Source organism: Danio rerio, chromosome 25 (genome assembly GCF_052040795.2).
Source record: "Danio rerio strain M-AB ecotype USA chromosome 25, GRCz13ab, whole genome shotgun sequence".
Lineage (NCBI taxonomy): Eukaryota > Metazoa > Chordata > Actinopteri > Cypriniformes > Danionidae > Danio > Danio rerio.
The window spans coordinates 39,820,001-39,836,756 of NC_141045.1; the positions used below are offsets into that span (position 1 = coordinate 39,820,001).

Sequence of the window (16,756 nt, forward strand, 5' to 3'; positions counted from 1 at the left end):
TGTGTTTCCCCTCTCTGACGAACAAGCCAAGTCATTTAACAAACAGTTTATGCTAATGAGATGGACAGATGACCACTAGTGGGTGGGGCTATCCCCCTCTTATGCATACCAGTCAACCCTCCCATTTTTCTCAGGATTCTCCCGTATTTAACAGTTCTATCCCGCTATCATCCCGTTTTTCTCCCGTACTTTCTGTAAAGGGTGGCGATGAAGAGTCAATCCTCTCTAAACACAAGCCATACTGCCAAACCACCAGGGAATGCCACTTGCTCTTAAATGCGAGTCTGTTCTGTGCTTTTGTTTTATTTAGGCATGAAAACACTCAAATAAATATAAAAGCGATGAGATGACCTTCCTTATTACAGGTGCAATCGCCCCCCTAATGCAATCCTTAAATACAGTCATGTAGCAGTGCGTGACTGTCAGCTCACACGCTCCATAGTGACCGATTTGGCCGCATATGTGCCTGAAACTTAATCTATGCGACCTCATAACAACATGCCAATGGTGAAATGCAATATAAGTGTTAGTCAGAGCTTTAGGGCAGTATTCACGCAGATCTCAGATCAGATCAGACGTCCCCTCTGTAGGCAGCTGACTGTGTAGTAAGCAGAAGAGCACTAATGACTCAGAGCTCCTCCTGACGGTGTGACTCATGACAGGCAGAGATGCACACTACACAAAACGTCACGCATGATGTGTAAAGGTCACACGCATGCTGGAGTCAGAGAGGGTGTGTGAATGTGTGTGTGTGTGTAGAGAGAGGGAGAGTGTGTGTGTAGCTGTGTTTATACAGTATGTATCTGTAAGTGTGTTTTGTGTGTGTATCTGTGAGAGTAAGAATGTGCGTGTGTGTGTGTGTGCATGTATGTGTGTACATTATGTATGTGTGTGTGTATCTTCAAAGTATAAACATCATCACATCTTTTGGAAGTCCCCATAAAGACAGCTTTAAAAAAAAAAATGTGTGTGTGTATGTGTGTGCGCGCGCGCAAGTGGCTGGTTCGAGTCCCAGCTGGGTCAGTTGGCATCTCTGTGTGGAGTTTGCATGTTCTCCTTGTGTTGGTGTGGGTTTGCTCTGGGTGCTCTGGTTTACCCCACAGTCCAAACACATGCACTATAGGGGAACTGATCAAACTGGCCATAGTGTATGGGTGTGTGTGTGTGTGTGTGAATGAGTGTGTATGTGTTTCCCATTGATGGGTTGCAGCTGGTAGGGCATCCGCTGTGTAAAACATTTGCTAGATAAGTTGGTGGTTCATTCAGCTGTGTCAACCCCTGATGAATAAAGGGACAAAGCCGAAAAGAAAATGAATGTGTGTGTGTGTGTGTGTGTGTGTGTGTGCGCATATGTATGTGTGTACAGTATGTATCTATGAGTGTGTCTGTTGTGTGAGTGTGCATGTATCTTTGATAGAGAGGAGAGAGTGTGTGTGTGTGTGTGTGTGTGTGTGTGTGTGTGTGTGTGTGTGTGTGTGTCTTGACCTTGTGGGGACATCTTTTTTTGGTCCCCATGAGGAAATGTTAAATTCTAATGGCCATTAAACCTGTTTGAAATCCCAATAAAGACAGCTGTAAAAAAGTGTGTAACTGTCTGTGTGTGTGTGTGTGTGTGTGTGTGTGAGAGAGACTCACCCATTCGCCCATGATCAGACTGGCTGCTTTACTGGCTCGGCTTTGGTTCCGGCAGGCTAAGATCACATGCGCGCCGTGAAGAGCAAAGGATCGCGCCGTCTCGAAACCTGCAGATAGCAAACGAGTGGGTGGAAGAGAAGAGGAAGAGAGGAATCACACCACTGATAAAGTCACTGCGCTGATAACTGCGGCGCTCTTGCTGTTATTTGCGGGAACCCTATATCTCAGATTCATTCTCCATCAGACAGAACGCCAAAGGCTCTTCTCTAAGATCCTCAATCAAGAGCCGCTTCAGCTGATGAAAATGATCCAATTAAAGCAGAGAAACTCCAATAATTTCAGTAATGATAATAAAATGAAATTAAATCGGACCCAGGACAAGTCCCTGCAGCACCTCTACAGCATCTACCCTGCACAATACCAGTTATAATTTGAATTAATAATTATTAATTATGATAAATATATTTATATTTGACTTTTTTGCTCAACATTTGTGATTTTAAAATGATGCATTATTTAAAATGTGACGAAAATCTTTACTTGAAATGTAAAAGGAGAAATTATAGAAAATTGTCAATTATGGATACACTACTGGTCAAAAAGTTTGGAGTGGACAGGATGTTTACATGTAGTTTCATCAGAAATACAGTACAAAGTGTAAAATTGTGAAATGTTTTTGCACTATGAAATAACTGTTCAAGAGAAGTTTATAATTTATTAATTTATTCCTGTGATTTTAGTGATGAATATTCAGCTTTATTAATCCAGTCATCAGTGTCACATGAGCCTTCAGAAATCACTCTAACAAATTATATTATGATTATTATTATTATTATTATTAATATTCATGGTAATAGTAATACAAGCAATAATGACTGGAGTAATAATGTCAATTGAAACTACATACAATAAGTAATAAATATTATATATTTTTTTTTACATTTAATAAATTCTGCCTTGAACAGATTAATTGTATTTAAAATATCAAATTAAATTAATAAAAAAAAAAAAAAAAAAAACTGACCCCAAACTTTAGACTAATAACGTATATTATGCACAAAAACAAATAGAAATAAAAAAGAATGAAGTTTTTCCCCTCCAACAAACGTGTAAATTGCTTTGACTGCTAAGTTATGTGTTATATAAAATATTATTATAATTATTATTACCTCCGTGGCTAACTGGGTAGGATTTAATAGCATTTTACATTTGATATATGCAGGTTTTAATAATGAACTTAAAGGTTATGACTGTAATGTGCATTTCTATAATGTGAAATGAGCAAACAATGAACCGTTTAATAGGCAAACGAATAAATACTGCAACAAATATAGAGCTCAATGCATGTTTTTGCTTAAGCCAATGTAAAATGACACTATTAAAATTTGATTCCATAAACTGCATTCTATTATATATATATATATATATATATATATATATATATATATATATATATATATATATATATATATATATATATATATATACACACACACACACACACATTTAAATGTTTACATAAATATAATAAATATTTAAATAAAATGAAGTAAAAAAAACTGTAAAAAAAAATTTAGATTTTTTAAATATTTATATTTTAATATTTTAAAGCATTTATATAATAATAATAACAATAATAATAATAATAATAATAATAATAATAATATAATATAATATAATAATATAATATAATATAATATAATATAATAATAATACACAACCCCACATTTAAGCACTTTTTTAAAGATATGTAAACAAAACAATATTTTTTTCTTATTCTAAGTTTGTGCACATTTTAGGTTCTGACTTGTGCTGGAAATATAGGAGAAAAAAAAAAGATTAAATAAATCAAATAAATAATTTCATATCAATAAATAAATCTATTTAAAAAAGAATGAAATAAAGTTATCAATGTATGATTTGTCGGACAAACTGCTTTTCAAAACTTAAGATGTGTAAAGACTCTCCATCATAGTGCGTCACCGAGCCTCATTCATAAATGACTCACTTTATCAGTTATTAAATTAATTTTCAGAAATGGCCACTCTAAATGGGCCAGTCAAACCCAAAAGGTGGAAACAATGATCTAAATATACGCAGTACGGGAAGGCAGAAACAAAACACTCGCTTCCCCGAAAAAGGTTATATTTAGGGGGGACTTGGGGTATTGTTTTGGCTGGTTTTGCTGACCTGCCGCTTTGCATTGTGCCTTTGATTACACCAAGTGTGTTTAAAGTTTCTCTTAAGCTGGCATCAGCACTTTATTACCCGGAGTGGGCACCAGTCATGAAGGTACACGCGTCTCAGAATAGATGCTGCGCGAAAAAAATCCTCCAGTTCATAACAATGGCTCAAGTTTGCAAGTCGGACATTAATAATCAAGTTAAAGAAATCAGAAGGAATTTCAGATCAGGGGAACGCTGTGTTTTGCTATCATACGAAGGACACAAAGGTCAAACTTCTAGATTTGCTATATCCCACAACACCCTGGAGAAAAAAAAAAAAAAAACTGCTGTCCTGTCCTCAGTGTGGGACTTTTATAAACCCACAATCCTCAGATGCACATGTGTGCGCCTCCATGGGCCATAGTTGCTCATTAAATCCAATCATTAATTACAGCAAATTGACTTCAGATTTGTGCATTTGTTTTTGGTTTTAAGGTAATAATTAAATTAAATTCACTCATTTTCCTTCGGCTTAGTCTCTTTATTCATCAGGGGTCACCACAGCGGAATGAACCGGCAACTATTTCAGCATTTGTTTTACACAGCAGATGCCCTTCCAGCTGCACACACACACACACTCTCATACACTATGGTCAACTTAGTTGATCAGTTCCCCTATAGCGCATGTGTTTGGACTGGGTGAACCGGAGCACCCGGAGGAAACCCACGCAAACACGGGGAGAACATGCAAACTCCACAAACACCAACTGACCCAGCCGGGACTTGAACCAGGTGTGAAATATGAGCCAGACGTGTTTAGTTTTGGTCAAGTCTCTCCTGTTTTTAAGTGTGTGAGTGGTTTGTCGTGTGGGCTGCAGCTCCAGGTTTGCTGTGTGGAGAAAGTGAAGTGAAAAACTGTGAATCAGTGACAGCTGTCAGCTTTCATATCCACCGATGGCCGTAATTCCCAGCGTTGCAGAGCGATGGAGTCGTGCCTCTGTTTGAGTCGTGTTGGCCTGTCAGCTCTTTTCTGAGCCATGACAGTGTAATATGTTTTACAAGCACAATGGCCAAGGGTTATTTCACAGTCAGGCCAGTAAAGCAGAAACAGCACGCAAAAACCCTTCAGTCCACTGCTCACACCAGCGCAGCCATGATTTATACCAGCATACGATCATCTACACTGTAAAACATCTGTTAATGAACACTTTCCAAATTTGGTGTTTACTGTTTATTTACGGTTGTGAAGGGCATTATGGGATGCTGATCGAGTCTGAAATCTGTCGTAGTAGTTTGAGATGATCTAATGCATAAAAAAAAATCATATATAGAGAAATTAGTGTGTGAAAGAACAGAAACGTGCTGCAGTTTATTACAAGGAGTTTATAGCGTAATATGCAACACCAAATACACACTAATCAGCACTTTAAAGGGCTGCACAATATATCAATATTGTAATGTGCATCACAGGATCTGCAACGTCGAGCATTCAGCCGCACAATTATAATGTTTGCAACTTTAAGAGACTGTAATTGTATTTATGTATAAATACAATGAACACTACACTGGGTCACTTTACATTTGACTAAACAATTTGGACTGCTAGACTTCCAGAATACCATGAAATACTGTTTATTTTAGTTGATATCTTTGCTGTTCTGCATTTATCGATCCTCGTGATTGGTTTATTATACTTTATACAGATGCATTTCCCTACAAAATCATTCCTGTCAATCTAAAATGATGAATTCTTACCATATCAATCAACCATTTATTTAATCTGGTAAACTTACTCAATATCGCAATATGTTTCGCAGAAAAATTTAACATTGCTGTATCATCTTTTTCCAATATGCAGCCCTACTTTTAACTATTAGAAATGTGCATAAGTCACTCACACACACTTTAAGGTTAAAAGTTGTTGCGAGAAAGCTCAAGATCCCATAATACAATTAAGCAGAAATAAATTTGGAGAAATAAAAACATGAAACACAAAATACAGAAAATTGCTAATTTACGAATAGCTTTCAGTCATAAATTAAAAAATACATTACTGAAAATCAGCAGCATTCAATAATTATTCATTTATAAAACATGATTGATCATTTCTATTGAAAATCCTCCCAATCAAACGCAACCAGGCACCTCAGCAACTCAAAATACTTAACATTTCAAAACAAGGCAACGCGGTGGTGCAGTAGGTAGTGCTGTGGCCTCACAGCAAGAAGGTCTTTATAAGAAATAGAAGCGGTTTCTAATAGATCAATTCGAGGTGTTGGTTAGAACAAAAACTCCTTTTAATATGGAAAATACTCCCTATATCGCATGCCATTGCTTTTAGTTAAAGCACAATTTAAATCAGCCTTGTTGGTCCTCAATCTGGCAACCTGCACTTGCATTCCTGAAGTAAAACAAACGCAATACTTAGTTCACCCACTGGGTGTCAAACTTGCACCCAACTTAAATATATTGTACTATTTACTAAAAAGAGAATGCATTACATTGTCAATTGTGACATTAAATATTGTGTATGATTAATATTCATAATGTCTTAATGTTTATAAATAAATAAATACAATCATACGTAACAATTTTTTAAATAAATTACAGAACTATATTTACTGCGATAGGAGACTAATATTACATAACTACATAACTACTAAAAATTAGCTTAAACCCTAAAATATGGATGATTTGCATTAATTTGAATATGCAAATGCACATAAATATTATGATAATACAAAAGCAAATCTAATATTTTGAAAATATGCATTCTCTCTGATTTTGCATGCGTTCTGGACATGCGTCCATGAGAGAGAGAGAGAGAGAGAGAGAGAGAGAGAGAGAGAATGAGATCATGAATGCACTTCATACGAGTTTCCCAACACACACGCACACGCACACACATATATAAAAGCTCTTGATTGATAGTCTGGCCTTCCTCTTCTCTGCAAACGAAGCGGGTTTGACAGTGTGATTGGAGCTGCAGACAGTCGGGACGATAGCGTGGATTAAAATGAACTTTAATTAGATTATGTTTTAATCTGATTTTCATTAATAGGTAACTAGGAGGCCTAATTGTGAGGAGAGAGCTAAAGAGTATTACCCATTAAAACTCAAAATTGGAGTCGGATAAGAACTCCTCTCTGACAAACCAAGCATGCAATTCAATTTTATGACACCTTATTAGGAGTAATGGAGAACGCTGCATGCATGTGTGTGTGGTGTGTGTGTGTGTGTGAGTGAGGGAGGATTCATTTTCCACAAACAGACAGCAAAATATAAACAAGTCTTTGAGTTTAAAATGCAAAGCAAATACAAACAAATCCATGACAATTAAACGCCGCATTTTAATTCTGCTATGCGTGAAGAAAGTGAGGTGTTGGTGTGGATCAGACGAGCGGGTCACCTTGTAAAAATCCTGCCCGCGTGTTCAGCCTGAAGTGTGAATTAATCAGCGGCGTTGTGCATTTTTTTTTTTTTTTGTAATGGAGAACAAATGAGAACATGTTTAACGACAACAGCCGCCGCCGCCGTGTGTTATTTATGGAAAATAAGAGGGGCTTGACATTAATTTGGACGTAATTGACTTGGCTTGTTCGTCAGAGAGGAGAAACACGGCTAAATTAGCATGACGAGGCAATGGAAAACATCAAATCATGAGCGAGTTATGGGTCAGAGATGTGCTGTTTCTGTAAAATAATAATAACTAGTAGCCTTGATTTGGGGCGTCACGGTGGCACAGTGGGTAGCAAAATCACCTCACAGCAATAAGGTCACAAGTTCTAGTCCCTACTGGGTCAGTTGGCATTTCTGTGTGGAGTTTGTATGTTCTCCCTGTGTTGGAGTGGGTTTCCTCCAGGTGGAACACATGCGCTACTCTTAAAAATTGCTCAAACGACATAGTTTAATACACTATTGTGACTTAAAAACTCTAAAATGCTGATTAGATTAAAACTTTTAAGTAGCCAGCACTCAAGTTTTTAAAACAGATAAATACAACAATTTAAAAATGCAGCTAATTTTAAAAGGTAAACATATTTGTCAGTTGCTTTAAAACAATATTTAACTTGTAGCAACCCAACGAAATTGAGTTGATGACTAAATTTACACACACTAATGGAGTTGTTTTGTATTAAGTCCACACACTGATGTTTTTTATTATTTTTTTATATATATATATATATATATATATATATATATATATATATATATATATATATATATATATATATATATATATATATATATATATATTTTTTTTTTTTTTTTTTTTTTTTTTTTTTACAATTAAAACTGAACAGTAAATTCGAAAACAAACAAAAAAAATGTAACAATTTCAGGCACAGCTTTCAGCTTAATTTTTTGGAGGTTCTAAACTTAAAAACATGCATGTAATTAAGCACATAACACTGGATTTGTTTTCAATTTTAATTAAAAAAAAAAAAACTTATTTTGAGTGCTCAACTTAAAAATCTGAGGTTTTGCCATGTTAAAATGCCTCTGATTAAGGAGAAAAAGATTTGGCGAACAAAGTTTGTTATCTGAACCTCATTTTGTTAGATGTTGTTGCAACTTCAATATATGCAAACTGTTGCGTTAATTTTTTCTGTTTTGTCTAAATAATATTTTTAGAGTGTAGACAAGTTGAGTAAGCTTAATTGGGTGCAGTGTATGAATGAGTGTGCGTGTTTCCTAGTGTTGGGTTGCAGCTGGAAGGGCATTCACTGTGCAACATGTGCTGGATAAGTTGGTGGTTCATTCCGCTGTGGCGACCCCTGATTAATAAAAGGGACTAAGCTGAAAGAAAATGATTAAGTAGCCATGATTTGTACTGGAAAGTTAATAAAATGTCAGAGTGTAAAAACAGGATGAATAGTTACTACGTGATTGATTATTAAAAATACAATTAACACATTTTTAAATATGTCCAGACTTGATGAAAGAAACACTTTGAGTGACATTCTCCCTGTCAACAGAGGGGAAAAGCCCCGCCCACTAATCTCCCTCATTAGCATGTCCAGCAGCCCTGAGTGAGAAGCAGCCGTCTGTCCATTAGCCAGTGTTTGAGCTGCTGAAGATCATCTCAGCATAGACTAAGAGGATTATAGATGCACACCTGCCAACATTCGCCCCTGAAAATCAGGGAGACCGGGGGGGTTAGGTTCAGGGGTGAGGTGTCTGAATAACACCGGGTGCTGGGTACTGTGGTGTTAGTAACTACTATGAGGTGCGTTTCGGGCCACCGCTGCGATCGTATCCTATACCAATGTTGGCAACCAGGGGGTTGATTGAAATTACAGGAGTTTTCCGGGAGAAATAACAAAACAGGAGGGTGGCGGTAGATGAGTCTGAAATACAGGACAGATGTATTCTCCATCTCGTAGAAAGAGGCATAATAGGCCAGCTTTAAAGCAGAGCCTTGTTCCCATATTAGAGTGAGTGTTTGCTCAGTGGATGTGCTGAAGACGGATGATCCTGCGATGATGATCTCTGATTTACTGGTTTATAAGTTCTTCTCCAGGTCACATCCTGATCTCATGTGTGTTTTACAGCAAACGACGAGCCTCAAGCCAACAGAAACATGAAGAGCGGACAGATTATTGCTCGAATAGTGAGTGTGAACTCTGTCCTGCATTGTTGTTTAATGGTTTTTGCTGCGTTATTAGACAGATTTATAGTCAAAAGTTGCTGTGAGGACAGAAAACACAGGAGAATCTAGGTTTCAGAATTAAAGCTCTGTTAATGCTGCTCAGACGTGTAAAACTCTACTTGTACTGTGCATGAAGTAGATTCATTTATTCATTTTCCTTCGACTTAGTCCCTTTGCCACAGTGGAATGAACCGCCAACTATTCCAGCATATGTTTTACACAGCAGATGCCCTTCCAGCTGCAACCCAGTACTGGGAAACACCCATACACACTCACTCACTCACACACACACACACACACACACACACACACACACACACACACACACACACACACACACACACACACACACACACACACACACACACTCAATTTTTTTAATTCAATTCGCGTGAAGTATATATCTTAGGATGTTAGAAATATAGTAGCATGTGTCGTTCATTATTTCTGTTCAAATGAGTACTGTTGCATGTTTGAAAATGCTGCATACTGTTAATAAATCTGGAACTATTGTAGATTATATATCCTGCACTCCCTCTAGGTGAAGCTGTAAGTTTTCTGACGAATAGCAGACTCGATGACCATATATGGGCATACTGAATTTAAAGGGGCGTGGCCAGGAAGCAGCAGCTCAGACTTATTTTGCCATGTCTGCACAAAATTAATCGAAAACATAACAAACTATGAATTTAAAAAATAACTTTTATAAACATTTGTGTATGAATTAATGATATTTACTGAAATGAATACAAAAACGGACGAAATATATATTATCACACATTTACATAAATAAGCAGCCTATGGCATACATGATGACCATATATGGTCATACGGTGTTCCAAGAGGTGGCGCCAGAGATCAGGTTAATTGCAGTGTGTATTCTGAGTTTAAACATGAGCTGCGTCCCAAATTGCATACTTGTGCACTATTCTACACCATTTTGTAGTATAAATAGTGTAAGTAGTGTGTTCACACTGAAAAGTCTAAAAATAATAAGTGCACTTTAATTACCCGGATGATGCACTCATTCAGCTGGTAAAATGAAGTGTGTAATGATGGACACTACACGCACTCAACGACCACAGGTTTGCTCACGTAGCGGAAGGGGCGGAGCTATCGGGCGCACATGTTGGATAACTTTATTTATTTTGGATGGTGAAAGCAGAATTCTCCTACGAGAGTGATTATAGCACCTCCCGATGGTGAATGTGGTTATACTCACGGCAGGTATTATTTGATAATTCGGTCGTTTATTTCACTGATTTGGCAACCGTCAAACGTCATCAGGGAAACGGTTTGAATTTCCGCTTAGTACATAAAACATTAGTGTCGTCCCAAATGGCACTTTACATACATATACTATCCTGCTGAGTGTGTAAGTGCATAAGTACATAGTATATAGTGTGCCATTTGGGACGCAGCTATGTAGTGTGCTGCTTATATGTTTACTAAAGAAATGCAGTTATGTGTCACTCAAATACTCTAAATCATTTTCAAAAGATGCCTAAAATGCCTCAGTTTGTTAATAATTATTGTATATTATGTGCACTACACTCCCTATAGACAGATTTCATGCAGCCGCCATTAAAAAAATAAATAAAAATAAATATATACAAAAGCTAAATCGAGGCTGCGGTGGGAAGAAACCCAGAAATATCACACGGGAATGTTGTGTACCCGGCTGTATATCTCATCAACGAAGAGAAATCGAAACAAATTTAGCATTTCACCGCGTTCAGACCCGAAGGCCCGTTCTGAATGCATGGAGAAAATAAAACCGTTCTGAATGCATGGAGAAAATAAAAAGGGATATCAGACCTCATTTTCAGCGAAGTAAAGGGAAATAACACTAGTTAGCTAACCTCATCTTTCCCCAACGCGTTTTAAATGCCATTTATCACACTCAAGTTAATGAACTGATTCTTTTACTATATTACAACTGTCACAATACTGAATTTCATTACTGAAATTTATAAAAACCGTCAATTTCCCACTAACATTTAAGCACTGCTGAACGTAACAACGCTGATTTGCCAAAGGTTTCAACAGTGCTCAACAGAAATGACTGTGATTGGCTGTGGAGGTCATCAGTTCACCGCTGTTTACAGAATGCAAACACAGACGAGAGATCCGCTAATGACTCGACTGATCTTCGCCGTTTTAAAATGCTCCAGTGTTTGTGCATCTGTTGTAGCACTCGGTGAAGAGCGGTGAACTGATGACCATCCCAGCTAAATCACAGTCATTTCTGTTGAGCACTGATGAACACAATGCCAAATCAGCAGTGTTTAAAAATGTGCTTAAATGTTAGCGGGAAATTTAAAACTTTAGCACCGAGACAACACTATTACAGACAACACGAGGGGGTGCGGAACAGTGGACTGCAGGGTTTTATCACTCACCATGTTACAGAAGCTGAAGCAGGCAGGGAAGCTGCCACGGTGTTAACCTGGTGCCATGATCTGAAGCCTAGGAGGACACTCTTATAGAGACGGTGATGTTGTTTGATGCCTAATCTGCTTGTAATTGTTTAAATTAAACTAAACTGAATGATATTAAAGTGATGTTTACACCATATCTGCGTTTTGAAATCTTAACAACAGCTGGAGGTTAGTAGTCAACAGCAGGTTGCAGCAATCTTTGCAGTGCTGATCCTATACTTCCGGGTTTCTTCCCATCGCAGCCTCGCTTTCGTGTTTTAAAATGGCAGCTGCGTGAAATAAACATATAGGTGGAGCTGCCAGGTTTTCTTACCAATGGCATACATAGATTACCATATATGGTGATTGCGTGTTCAAAGGGGCGGGGCCAGAGCACAGCAGGGGTCGTTCTTCGTACGTGGATTACTCAATTAGCTGGATTTGGATATTAACGATTTGACATGATCCAGGATCGTTTCGTTCTTCAAAGCTGATCTGAGAGTTGTTGTCATAGCAACAGTTCTGCTAGGTCAAACCTGATCAGGAGCAGGTTCAATTCATATAAACAGGATTAGATCGGCTCAGTTCAAGCAAAGATAATACAGAAAGTATGTTCTGAATTCTGATATTTTCTTACAGTAGTAGTTATATACACTTGGGAAAATGGTACATATTTTTTAACTATATATATATAAAAAGTTATAGTCATTAATAAAATAAATTAAGTTATACATATTAATAAAACGTATGCAATCTGCACCCTCGAAATGAAAGTACAAAGACTGCCACCTGGTGGTGCACAGAGAAAACTTATTGATATGAACTTTTTAGATCGCTTTAGTACAAATTGTGTATAATAGAAATGCAGAATATGTGATTTTTTTTAAAGCAATAATACATTTATGCAGTCATGAACATGTTTTGATAGTTAATATGCCGGTGATTTGATGCTTCACAAAAGTTGCAGACGCCTTTACCAATATGAAAACGCTTTTGTAAACAATCAGTTATTCTTTACACCGATTAAAAAACGGCTACAATAATATAGACAATATTGTCTAAATGTAGAACTAAATACACTGATATGCATTGAAATACATGATGAATACTCTTGACACGTGAAAGTGTAAAGCCTGCAGCTCACAACAAATGTGGAAGGTTATTGCGTGTCATATTTAATAAACGGTTTGCTGCTAATTTGATGTAATTTTGCTCACATGGATAATTGAATATTAATCAGATGATGTCATTACGCTGCTATGCCGTCAGCCAATCGTTGCATTGCTGATCATGATTTCGAGGATCGATAGATCTGTCCTTCACAACACACACAGATCTCAGATCAGTTCATCCAGACATTCTAATCTGATTCGCGAACTCGTTTGAAGAACCAAATTAGCAAGAGATCAAGATGAAAAGATCCAGCATCTGCCAAATAATCTTAGATCATTTTAGCAAGGTACGAAGAACAGACCCCAGGTCAAGTGCAGTGTGTATTTTTGACTAAAAGTGTATTGCAGAAAATAAAGAAATATAGAAATAAAAGCTTCATGTCACAGTAAATCATTATCATATACAGACAAGAAAGCTGCACATTGTTAATAATAGTGCTGATCAAAGATAAATCAAGATGTGTATTGCATATATACAATATTTGTTAGTGTATTATATATATATATATATATATATATATATATATATATATATATATATATATATATATATATATATATATATATATATATATATATATTGATCAAGTCAAAACAAAGTTTCACTATGCGTGTGATTAATCTTTGCGCAGCACTAGTGGAATTCCTGTATGTTATACACACTATTATACTACACTCCTAATAGGAGGAGCTGCATGCATGATGGCCATATATGGTCGTGGGGTGTTGAAAGAGGCGGGGCCAGAGAGCAGCAGGTCAGGTGCAGTGTGTATTTCGAGGTTAAAGAGTGGCGAGTGCCGCTTCCGTCAGTCTGCAGGGAGCCTTAATTTACTCCATTAATAACCCGGTGTTCATCTGGGATTGGGGGAGATGTTGTCAGGGCCCAAAGTGAAATGTATGGTTTGTAATTACAGCGGTGCGAGAAGGCGAGTTCCACCTGAGCAGCTCCACGCCGCTCTATTACCCAGCGCTGCTGCCCGTCTGCCCTCGAACCCGCGCCGCCGCTGACCCTCCCGCCATCCCAACGTCATCTTTCATCACGGTCACACCGTCCCCGCGGCACACGCTAATACGAGCACTGCTAAAGAGTACAGAGTTGTCAAGCTGCTTTAAAGGGTTTCTATTTTATCCCTTTTACAAGATCGTAAATGAGTCTTCTGTATCTCCAGAACGTGTCTGTGACGTTTCAGCTCAAAACACTGATCAGATCAGTTATTATTATACACTTTTGGAAAACGTCCATTTTTATTCGTTTATTTGCTCTCCTTTGGCTTGGTCTCGATTTCAGAGGTCACCCCAGCAGAATGAACCGCCAAACCTATGTTTTAGGCAGCGGATGACCTTCCAGCTGCAACCCAGTACTGGGAAACACCCATACACTCTCACACACACACACACACACACAGTCTAGGTGAAGCTACAGGTTTTCTGACCAATGGCAGAGTTGATGACCATATATGGGCATAGAGGATATAAAGGGGTGGGGCCAGGAAGCAGCAGCTCAGATAATTATTGCTATTTCTGCGCAGAATTTTGCACAAAAAAAAAGCTGCAAATTTATGCGGAATGATTTTAAGAGAGTATCGTTACTACAATAATAACACATTCAATAAAAAATAATAAAGATTAAAGTTATTTAAGGTTTATAATGCAAATACAACTTGTTTGCTCAAGTCTATCATGAAATACATTGACTAAAAGTCAGAAAATGTTAACTCAAACTGTATTGTAAATAAACCATATTAAAAAACTACATCTGTATTTAATAACATTACTGAAACTAATATGCACCTGTCAATCAAAATTGGTGGGTACTGCAATGTCACTACGAATTTATCCCGCCCACAAATTTTGATTGACAGGCACACATTAGCAAATTCATTGCAGTAAGAAAATACTGAAAAATATTGTTTAAAAAAAAAAAAAGACTCCTTGTGCTTCTATCACTCAGATATGACAGTGTACACACTTTGCTACACACATTTTCCATCCAAACAGCATTGGACAGTTGATTCTGCATGATGGGACATCTCTGCTCTCAGTAAAATAGTAATAGCGAAGAGATCCACGCACACTTTAAAGCTCCTCGTCCTCTAAAACAAACACGTATCTGCATTCGGGCCGCTCGGCCGGTGGCACTGAGACCGTAATCATTATCGAGCCTTTTTATCCCCAGCCGTAATTTTCTTGCATGTTACATCAGTTTTTTCCGTGCTTTGTGAATTTCATCCAAGGTTAATAATGCTCAATAATTTGACTAACCAACCATACCTGCTGTTCATTACCGGCCCGATAAACAGATTCATCAAAAACGGACATGAAATGCACATTAAAAGCCTCAGATTCTATTTCCTCCGACACTCCATATCAATAACAGGCTCCACAGGCACACGCAGCACTAAAGAGCGCAGATATAGCAGGAAAAAAAAAAAAAAAAAAAAGAGGAGAAATTCAGAATATTTGTATTGTTTGTTATGCATTTAAGTGTGCTTTATAATTATCTATCATGTTGCTTGCTTGTGAAGGGATTTGAGAATGACGATATACAAAGTATTATAGAGTAAGTATTATTAGATGTTCTGTCCCGAACAGTACTGGCGTATGCTGTATAACACACGAACATGTTTATTAATGTTGCATTTTCTTTTTTACTTAATTTGTAGAAATAGACGCTGCATTTTGGGATTTAGCTCATCAAGCATGCAATAATTGATTAAGATGGAAATATACACTCACTGGCCACTTTATTAGGTACACCTGCCCAACTGCCAATCACATGGCAGCAGCTCACTGCATTTCTGCATGTAGACATGGTCAAGAGGATCTGCTGCAGGTCAAAGCGAGCATCAGAATGGGGAAGAAAGAGGATTTAAGTGACTTTGAATGTGGCATGGTTGCTGCTGCCAGACGGGCTGCTCTATTAGTATTTCAGAAACTGCTGATCTACTGGGATTTTCACACACAACCATCTCTAGGGTTTACAGAGAATGCTCCGACAAAGAGGAAATATCCAGTGAGCGGCAGTTCTGTGGGCGCAAATGCCTTGTTGATGAAGTCAGAGGAGAATGGCCAGACTGGTTCCAGCTGATAGAAAGGCAACAGTAACTCAAATAAGCACTCGTTACAACCGAGCTCTGCAGAAGAGCATCTCTGAACACACAACACGTCCAACCTTGAGGCGGATGGGCTACAGCAGCAGAAGAGCACACCGGGTGCCGCTCCTGTCAGCTAAGAACAGGAAACTGAGGCTACAATTCACACAGACTCACCAAAACTGGACAATAGAAGATTGGAGAAACGTTGCTGCTCTGATGAGTCTCCATTTCTGCTGACACATTCAGATGCTCGGCTCACAATTTGGCCTCAACAACATGAAAGCATGGATCATCCTGCCTTGTATCAGCGGTTCAGGCTGGTGGTAATGGTGTAATGGTGTTTGTGTGTGTGTGTGAACGCTTTTGTGGATGCATTTGTGTGGGTGTATGCTCGTCTGTGTGTGCATACACGTGTGTGTGTGTGTGTGTGTGTGTGCGCATGTGTATGTGTGTGCATGCTTGAGTGCGTGTGCACACATGCTGGAGTGTGTGTGTACGCTTGTGTAGGTGCACGCTTGTCTGTATATATACACATGCTTGTGTGTGTGTGTGTGTGTGTGTAGAAGCGTGTACACTTATTTGAGGGCATGCTTAAGTGAGTGTATGCTTGTGCGCG

General features: G+C 37.9%; 1 protein-coding gene across 7 annotated transcripts in view; it reads right to left on the bottom strand.

Moving 5' to 3' along the window:
* The window catches only part of wwox (WW domain containing oxidoreductase), a 343,773-nt gene that overhangs the window by 318,694 nt on the left and 8,323 nt on the right, over positions 1–16,756 (bottom strand). For all 7 annotated transcript variants that reach the window (XR_015525579.2, XR_015525578.2, NM_200913.1 and 4 more), the window contains 1 exon segment: positions 1,636–1,742. Coding sequence is in view for 5 of the 7 variants with exons in the window: in NM_200913.1 (NP_957207.1) it covers positions 1,636–1,742 (107 nt within the window). In the remaining 2 variants the exon portion in view is untranslated.